The sequence below is a fragment of the Nuphar pumila genome, chromosome 13 (genome assembly GCF_984573655.1).
Source record: "Nuphar pumila chromosome 13, dmNupPumi1.hap1.1, whole genome shotgun sequence".
Classification (NCBI taxonomy): domain Eukaryota; kingdom Viridiplantae; phylum Streptophyta; class Magnoliopsida; order Nymphaeales; family Nymphaeaceae; genus Nuphar; species Nuphar pumila.
This window is the reverse complement of record NC_143261.1, coordinates 77707907-77717234: the sequence shown is the minus strand read 5'-3', so window position 1 is coordinate 77717234 and position 9328 is coordinate 77707907. Positions and strand designations below refer to the sequence as shown.

Genomic DNA, 9328 nt, shown 5'->3' with positions numbered 1-9328 from the left:
AATGGATATCATGGATTGAAGGTTTGCTCCATGCTAATTCAATTATGGTATCCATCAACCGGGAAAATGGTGAGCCTTTCAAACCGACAAGGGGTATGACAGAGGGAGATTCACTTTATCCTTTACTTTTTACCATGGCCATGGAGGCTTTATCTGTTATGATCACCTCTATCAATGAAAGTAAATTCTATAGTTGTCACTTGTCAGGTCTCTAGTAGTGTTAACTTCATTCACCTGTTGTTTGCGGATGACATCTTGGTGTTCGGGGAGGCAACTGAAAAAAATATGTGGGCATTATGGATGATTGATCTTAGATGTTTTGGGGAGATTTTTGGTTTATGCTTGAATGGGACTAAAAGTCAAGTCCTGATTCTTAACGACCCCTCAAGAGAGCTGCAAGCTCAGCCTCACAATTTTTTTATTGTGAAATTGGCTCTATTCCATTGAATTACTTGGGCCTAGCCCTTCACTTGGGAGTTTGGCACAAAATGCATTGGAGTGGAGTGGAGAATAGCATTAGGGTGCAGATACAAGCTTGTGTAGCGAGGCTGTTGACTAAAGTGGGTCATATATAATTTTGGTACGCTTTAATATTTCTACTATGATTATGCATTATTTGCAAATTTTTAAGATGCCCAAAAAAGTGGAGAAAAGACTGGTTTTGTTTTTTAAAAAATTCATTTGGAAGGGAAATTTAGATGGTAAATCTAGACCGTTGGTGGGATGGATGGTTATGGCACAACTGTATGAAATGGGTGGATTGGGGCTTCGTTACCTTAATCATTTTAACAAGTCGCTTCTAGCTAGCAAGATGGTTATGGCTGGTTTGTAAGAAGAAAGAGGGACTGTTTGCTTAGTTTTTTTCCAAAAAGTATGGCCTATTGGAGTGACCCTAGAACTGGACGGAGAACCATCAGTGGAAGGGGGCTCAAGCATTTGAAAAGGAACATTGGGTGAAATGATCCTCTTACATTACACCATATATAGGGACAAGAGTATCAGTGAATGCCCGAAACAATGGACAAAGGGTCAGAGGAGCGTGCATCGTTGATCGTGCATGCAATCAACGGTGTGTTTTTTTGCGCAAAAGCAGCCTTTAGTGATGGAAAATACCGCTTATAAGGAAGCCCCTTGTTAGAACTTATATGGGTGAGTTTGTTTTGACCAAATATGATAGAATGGGTGTGTTCAAAATGGTCAAAATAGTAGGAATCGACCCTTAGATCATATTTTTTTGAAGTTTGAAAATTTTGTATATTTTAGGCCATTGATTATTCAACGCTCATGAAATTTGACATATACATTAGAAAAAAATGATCCAAAGGTCAGTTTTTACTGAACTTAATAATCAAATTGCATATAAAGGGCCAAATGTGCAAACAAACCAAAAATAAATAAAATTATTATATTTTTTCAATAGGGTGTTCCTTACCCATGAGGGTAGCAAACATTACCCCATCATCATCAAGCCTTATGACAATTATACGTGGCTGGCTTTACAAGTCCTATTTCTAAATTTTTGTCCATCTAGAGCTACAACTTTGATCACTTTACAATTCTACATGCCACCTCTAACGGCCTCCCCTCAGGTCTTCAATGGTCTTTTTCTTCTCCTAGCTCCCTCTAATTGTACCATGTCAACCATTTTCACAAGTATCGTAAGAGCTCTTCTTACAATAGGTCCAAACCATCTTAAATGACATTCACTTATTTTGTCTTTTATTGGTTTAAATCTTAGGTGTATTACACTACAAGAAAATCGTGGATTAGCGACGGATGCTATCTGTTGCTAATCCATTGCTAAACTGTTTAGCGATGGATAACATTCGTCATAAATTTTTGGTCGCTAATTAGGGACAAAACTAATTTGTCGCTACTTTCATCACTAATTTGTGACAAATTAGCGATGAACATGATCCGTCGTGAGTCCGTCGCTAAATAAGTACGGATTTGGTTTGGCGATGGACATGATCCGTCGCTATTTTAGCGATGGATAATATCCATCGCTAAATTTTAAAAAAAAAATAGAAAAATTACAGTAAAAATACCACTCACCACTGCAAGTATTCTGGCTAACAGCTCTGAACTGCCGGCAAACGGCTTTTCGATGAGACCTACGACATCATCATTATCATCTCCTTTTTGTGTCTCATCTTCAAGACCTTCTAGTGGTTGTTGGAGTGGACATCGCTTATGAAAGTCGGGCTCCCTGTCGGGCGGTATTTCGGCAGCAACAGGTCCGACTTGTACCGCACCCAACAGGTGTTGCACAGGGTCTTAGACCCGAGCGGCCCAGCCTGTCACTACAGAGTCTTTTGCACAAGGCAGTGGCAGCACCTCCGAACCGGCATGCTCTCTAGTGCCCTCCCGACCTGGTTCCCTCGCTTGTCCAGTCCCCTCTTTCTGATCGATACAACTCGAATCAAATCAATACACGACGAGGGGGGTGACGAATCAGAGAACTCATCTTAGAAGGACCAGACCTGACCGGTTCGGGACCGCTTGCTGTAGGGCCTCATGGGTACCTGGGTTTCGATCAGAAAACTACATTTCTTCACAAAGTTTTGGGTCTCCTCGATGGTTTTTGATGAGTACTGCAACGAACCAATTTCGGAGGAGAACGAATCCTTGACGAAGTGAGAGATCCACTCCAAATTAGCCAACTCGTCGACCTGAAACCAGAACCCCCAACCGAATCATTAGGTCGAAAAAATAGAGTCCGGGAACAGAAAGCCACGCTCGAAAAAGAAAACCACTTACCGGGATGGAAAGCTCGCTGCCGTTAAGAACATCGACGAAACCGACGAAAGAAGAGCCGTTCGAGATCAGAGAGGTCGGGCCGGCCTGGTCCTCCAGTGCTGACGACTCCAACTCTTCTTCTTCCTCGCGTTCTTTCACCACGAAGTCGTCTTCGTTCGAGAAGTCAAGGAGGCCCTCCACGAAGAAGTTGTCTCCTCTACTGCTTTGGTCGTCCTGCCAGAAATTGGTTTTTCACCCATCTATACACGCCATCCCAGGCAAGTCGCGACCCATACAACCCTGCATTTCCGCCAAAAAGAGGTTTTAAGAGGCACCCACAAAGCAAAACCCAACCAAAAAAATGAGAAGGAGAACAAAATAAGAAAAAGAAAAGGGAAAGAAGATACATTCTTCATTCTTTAAGCTATTAACTTAAGGATTTGCGTTTGAGTTTGTGTTGTTACCTGAAAGTGAGAGAGGAGAGGAAAAAATTGGGTTTGTAGAGATGATGGTTTGCAAAGAGGAGGGAGGGAGAATATGGTATGCCATGGATGGTGAGGATCAGAGGATGGTGAGGTTTACCTGTACTCTGGCTTTTACGAGGGAAAGGGGGAGAGAGGGAGAATTTTGCGCCTTAGATGGATCGGTTTAAATCGAAAAGTAGTGACAAAAAATTCCATCGTGAAGTTGCGACAGAAGTTTTTTATCATAATTTTTTGTCGTTAATTAACAATTTTCTTGTATTGGGAATTAGCGATGGAAAAAAATTGTTGTTAATCCATCGCTAATTAGCGATGGAAAACTTTTCATCGCTAAGTTGTGACGGAGTTTGAGACATAATTTTTCCGTCGCCAATCCGTCGCTAAGTAGCGATGAAAGTTTTTTCGTCGCAAATCCATCGCTAATTAGCGATGGATTTACGATGAAATCTTTTTCATCGTAAATTTCCGTCGCTAATTAGCATTTTTCTTGTAGTGTTATAATATGTTCATTTTTTAAGTTTATATATATTTTTTTATAACTTTCATTTATCAATCTTAGCGTCATATTTCTGCAACATGCACTTTGTCTTCTGATTGCTTTTTCGTCATCCAACATTCCACTTCATATAATAGTGCTAGTATTATAAGAGTATTGCATAAACACCCTTTCAGTGGTAGAGGTACTCTTTTATCACATAATATGCGGCTATCCTGTCTGCACTTAACCCGACCCAACCAGCATGAATCCCATTAGTAATATCTTCTTCAAATCTATTATTTTATTGTAATAAAAACCTTAAATACCAAAGTTTATGACATTGTTGAGCAAGCATATCTTGTACTTTAATGACATTATTCTCACTAGCTTCTGAACTAAACTTGCACTCCATATATCAAGTTTTTATTCTATTAATTCATAAACCACTTTTCTTCATTATGCTCCTCCAAAGTTTTATATGTTTCTGTATATGGGCCAATAGAACGTAAACTAAGCATTTTCAATACGTTTTTTGCAAATCTGAACTTGAAAATGTGTCCCGTATGGTCCATTAAATTTGCTAGGAAACGACAGTTGGTTCATGCTTTTTCAATAAAAATAAGTTTTTGATTCTTAAATATTTACCAAAAATCTAAGCTGACTTTCAAACCTTAAAACATCGTGGTTATGCATTGAATCAAACTATTCAAGAGCTGGTCCCTTTAAGACCAACTATGTAGATAACATCACACAGTCATGTTTAAGAAAAAAAACAAAAGTAAAAATCTTGGTTCCTTCTCATATTCTAGTGATATATATATATATATATATATATATATATATATATATATATATATATATATATATATATATATATATATATATATATATATATATATATATATATATATATATATATATATATATATATATATATATATATATATATAGTTCTTGGATGCGCTCACCTTCCAAACTCTTTAAGGTCAGTATCAGTCACATTAGAAAACCATTAATATTTCTTTAAACTAAAATACAGCTCTAGCTTTTGGATCACAATTCTTTGATTGCTTGCTGAATAGAGAAGGCCAAACAATCTATCCCTGGCCGTTGGAATTTCCATTCTCGTGCTCTCTAGCAGTTTGATGCACGGATCAGTGAGAAGTTTCCTAGGTAATTAGGAGAGGGGATCGTATAGTGCGGCATATACTGATATCCTCTATACGATGCAATCCTGTCATATCTCAAATGGCAAATTAAGCCACTTGTCTTCTGCGATCCCCCAGTAGGAATGCACATGAGTCGAGCCTGGGCTATTCGAATTTGGCTTAGTTCAAAATGTTTATGTCCAACTCGGCTCGAGCTTAGAGCCAAGCTTGAGCCGAGCTTTAAGGCATTCCAAAAAAACCATTTTGGAGAAGCAACACACCAAGCTTATATTTTATTCATTGAGACCGAAATGATATATACATACTAAAAGTACTCTACGGAGAAAGTGAAAAGCAGATTCTAACTTTTTGATAAAAAACCTACCTACCCATTACAGTATCAATAACTTGTTGATTAATTTTGCACACATTATATATATATATATATACTTGTATTTGAGAACCTTATTGAGCTCCGTAGACTGATCAAGCTCAGCTTGTTTGCTCGTCCGAGCCTTAAAACCATGTTCAAGCTCAACTCATTTAAAACAGGAACGAGCTTCTGGCTGAGCTTAACGAGCCGAGCTCAAGCCCGCTCGGTTGGTGGTGCATACCTATCGCCCAGTACTCAACAGGATGCATTTCCTCTCGAGATTGAGACTAATGGCCATACGTGGCAATTCCAAAGTTGATGTATGACAGAATCGTGTCATATACTACATAATAGGTTCGTCGTAGTTTCCCATTTTCATATTCTACCCATGCACCTAACCAAGCGTCGGAGTCACGTGAGTTCCACAGATTGAATATGCACTTGATTGGATGCCGGTGCCTTGTACAAATTGGCTCATTCGTATCACCTAATTTATTAATTTGGCATCTTATGGTTTGTGGAACAAAACCAATTAACCTCAGTTTCACCTTCTCCTGCTTAGGTGCGGCAATGAAAAGAATCAATACTCCGTTTTGGCCTGTTTGGTTAGTGGTGTTTACGTGCTCGAACGTGATCGCCAGCAAGAACGAACAGGCAAGTATGCGTTGGCACCACCATGGTGGCGATCTTTCGGCTTTGAGCTCGCAGAAAAACTTACTGATCCCAAGGATGGTGCCATCTTTGGGGCCATTTACAAGTATACTGGCAGCTTGGCCCCGAGCAAGGTTGTTATAGCATTCCGGGGCACGGTTACGCACCGCGACTGGAAAACGAACTTCCGTTTGTGCACTGAAGATCACGATGAGATCAAATGCTTTGAAGTAGCCATGAAAGCCGTGGAGCGTATAGCTTCTAACAACAGCGTCAGAGAAAGCGACATCTGGTTGTGCGGCCATTCGCTTGGTGCTACGACCGCCTTGCTCTGTGGGAAACGCATGGCGAAGAATGGCGTCTATTTGAAAACATTTATGTTCAATCCACCCTTTATTCTACGGGAATTGGGGAAGTTCCTATTTGGCATGACTGCTTTCTTTTTGGGAGCGATTGCTCCTGGTGTGGCCATTGCTCTATTATATGTTGCAAGCAAGCATGAGGCCTCTGAGAAAGCCAAGCTCAGCTCTGCTGACTCCCAGAAAGCGTTTTCGAATCTCTGCAGATGGAGACCATGCTTATTGGTAAATCCACGTGACTTCATATGCAAAGACTACATCAAGTACTATGAGAAGCGAGAGAAGAAGAAGCCCATCCAAGCACAGCTCACCAACGAAGAGATGCACCTGCCTTACGTGATCCCATCTACCAAGATGATCTGCAACTCGGGGACTCCAAGGTGGAAGCATTTCAAAGAGTATCATGGGATCAAACAGTGGTGGAAAGACAACTTGAAGCTGGACATCCAAGAGTATGATCTCACATGAATGCATCCTCATATTTTCTTGTTTCTCTTTGACACTTAGGATGTTGTTCTGGTTAGCTATGTTGTTACATCTTCTAAACATAAGATTGTTTTAACGATACAATAAGAACCCCTTGGTTGCTTGCTTCTCAGTGTTGATATAAATATACAGTTGTTGGTATGGCTGGACAATGGGTGGGCCGGCTGGCCCAAACCATTTAGTGGATGGGCTCAACCGGGCTATTGACAGGCCGGGTCTGGTCAAGCCCCATCTGTTGAGTGATCAGGTTGGGCCTAGGCTCGGTTTGGTTGGGCCTGGGTCTAATACAAAGCCCACAGCCAGTATGTTAGGCATATGGGTCTAATTCTGACCAAATTGGGCTGGCTTACAAGCCATCATATATTCACTACATTTTTCATTTGTTTCTTTGAATTGACAGGTTCGTTTAACGAAAAATTAAAAAAAGGTAAAAGAATGATGATCTAAGATGGATTTATTTTTTGAATTACATACTTGATCCGGCATTATATACAAGGTTAATGTCTCATTAAACCGTAGAGGTTTAACACCAGATGGATTCAACCTAATGAAAATGACTAGGGATGACAGTGGACGGCCGAAAACAGGGCCCGCCACGCCTCTCCCCCGTTTGGACTAAGGATGAAGGACATAAAATGGGAATAGAGGCAAGGATGGAGGTTAAAATCCAAACCTGTGCAAGGATGGAGGCGAAGATGGACTTACACAGCTTTCTCCCGCCCTGCCCCATCCCCGTCACGATCCCCGCCTTACCCTGCCCTGCCCCACCCCGCCCCGTCCCCAATTCTTTTTTAAGAATAACAATGGACTAATTAAGGAGAAATGAGGCCCCGCCCCGCCTCACCTCGTTTGGACCAGGGATGGAGGACATGAAACAGGAATGAAGGCGAGAATGGAAGGCAGGATTTTTAGATGGGGCGGGGGTGGAGACCTTGTCCCCCACCCCCACCCTGACCCGATCCACTGCCATCCTTAAAAATTTCAAGATTATTTTTTGAGGTCAAAAATGTAACATTGCTAGCTTTGTAAAGTTACTTTTTTGAAAAGGGTTTGACTTTTTAATTCCCTTCAAGTCCAAAATACTAATAATGTTCAAAAAAATAACTTTGCATTTAAAAAAATGTTATTATTTTAAAGGTGTTTTAGTTATTTTTATAAGGTCGAATCCATTAAATCTAACTTATTTAATGGTAGATTAAATATATATATATATATATATATATATATATATATATATATATATATATATATATATATAGAGAGAGAGAGAGAGAGAGAGAGAGAGAGAGAGTAATGTCAGCTACCCTAGTGAGTAAGGAACTCTCTAGCAAAAAAATACAATATTTTTTTTTGTTAGTTTTTTTGCCCATATCTCCAAATGTGATCTACGAGGGTTGAAAACTCAATGGCCTACAATGTACCAAACTTCTAAACTTTAAAAAAACTATGATCCAAGGGTCGATTCATGCTGAAAACATTCATGAAGTTAGATTTGGTCAAAACAGCCTCATCCGACAGATGATGGCTTCAGGGATCACTTCATATGACAGATGATGACTGCCATCATATGTCCATCTAAACCATAGGATGCAAAGAATCATGACCATCCATGGGACGTCACCCACCACATACGCAAGGTAGGCGTATGTTAAGCGTAGGTGTCATACTACCGTTCAAAGCAAAAAAAAATACAAAATCGAGTCCATTCTGCCTACCCCTTTATGCGACGCTTTCCGATCTTTATTCCTCTCAGCCTGCCTGCCTTCCTTCCTTCCCTCCCTCTCTCGACCCTCGTTCCACTATCCCCATTACCAACAAGCGAACCTCCTTCATCAGTTCTCTCCTATTGGTGGTGATGGTATGTTTTCTTGGATAGCAAGTTTCGGCATCTCTCTCTTATCTAACACCTTTTTCTTTTCTACTCTAACCAAAAAGCTTTAGCAGTAGCACCTCTAGTTAATCTCAGTTCCTGGTTAATGTAAGTAAAGGATGTCTCGAAAGCAAAAATACCTTTTGGTCATTAAGATTGAGAGACCTTGAGCATGATTTACCTGTGCAAAGCATCAATAATAAAATTATTGTATTGTTTTGAATCTTTTGATAACGTCATTGGATTAATTATGGTTTACTCTCTTTTCATTTTTTCTTCTCTCTTTTTCTCTCTTTTTGTTTTTCTTCCTATCCTTCCTCCATGGAATTCAAGTCCTTGCTATCAAATATAATGATCTGTCGTCCCTCTATATGGAATGAGAGAGGATCGCGAAGCAAGTTCAGATGACTAAAGCATATACAACATTGGCAATTGAAAAGAAAAATATAGATTCCTAGATGTAGCAAACACTAATAAAAATGCAACCACATTCAAATTTTTATGTTTCACCTAAAATACTCATCAATTGATTGATGACTAAAGCTACACCGAAGAATAAGAGAAAAACATGAACTAAATGATTTCTTTGCAAAACCATAAAACTCACATGAAAGCACAAATTTGACAAAATAGAAAAGAACCAGAATTTTCAAAAAGAAGTCAAAAGGAAAGAATGCACATTCTTTTTTATTAATAATATTGTAAAAGATTTTTTCCTCAAAAAATATCATAAAATATTTTA

General features: G+C 39.6%; 1 protein-coding gene across 1 annotated transcript; it reads left to right on the top strand.

Moving 5' to 3' along the window:
* The first annotated feature begins 3244 nt into the window (after positions 1–3244).
* On the top strand, positions 3245–6800 carry LOC149818811 (GDSL esterase/lipase At4g10955-like). The gene is made up of 2 exons (XM_089986298.1): positions 3245–3315; positions 5783–6800. Exons 1-2 carry the CDS (start codon positions 3245–3247, stop codon positions 6696–6698), a joined length of 987 nt encoding a protein of 328 aa, XP_089842424.1. The 3' UTR covers positions 6699–6800.
* Positions 6801–9328: the final 2528 nt, after the last annotated feature.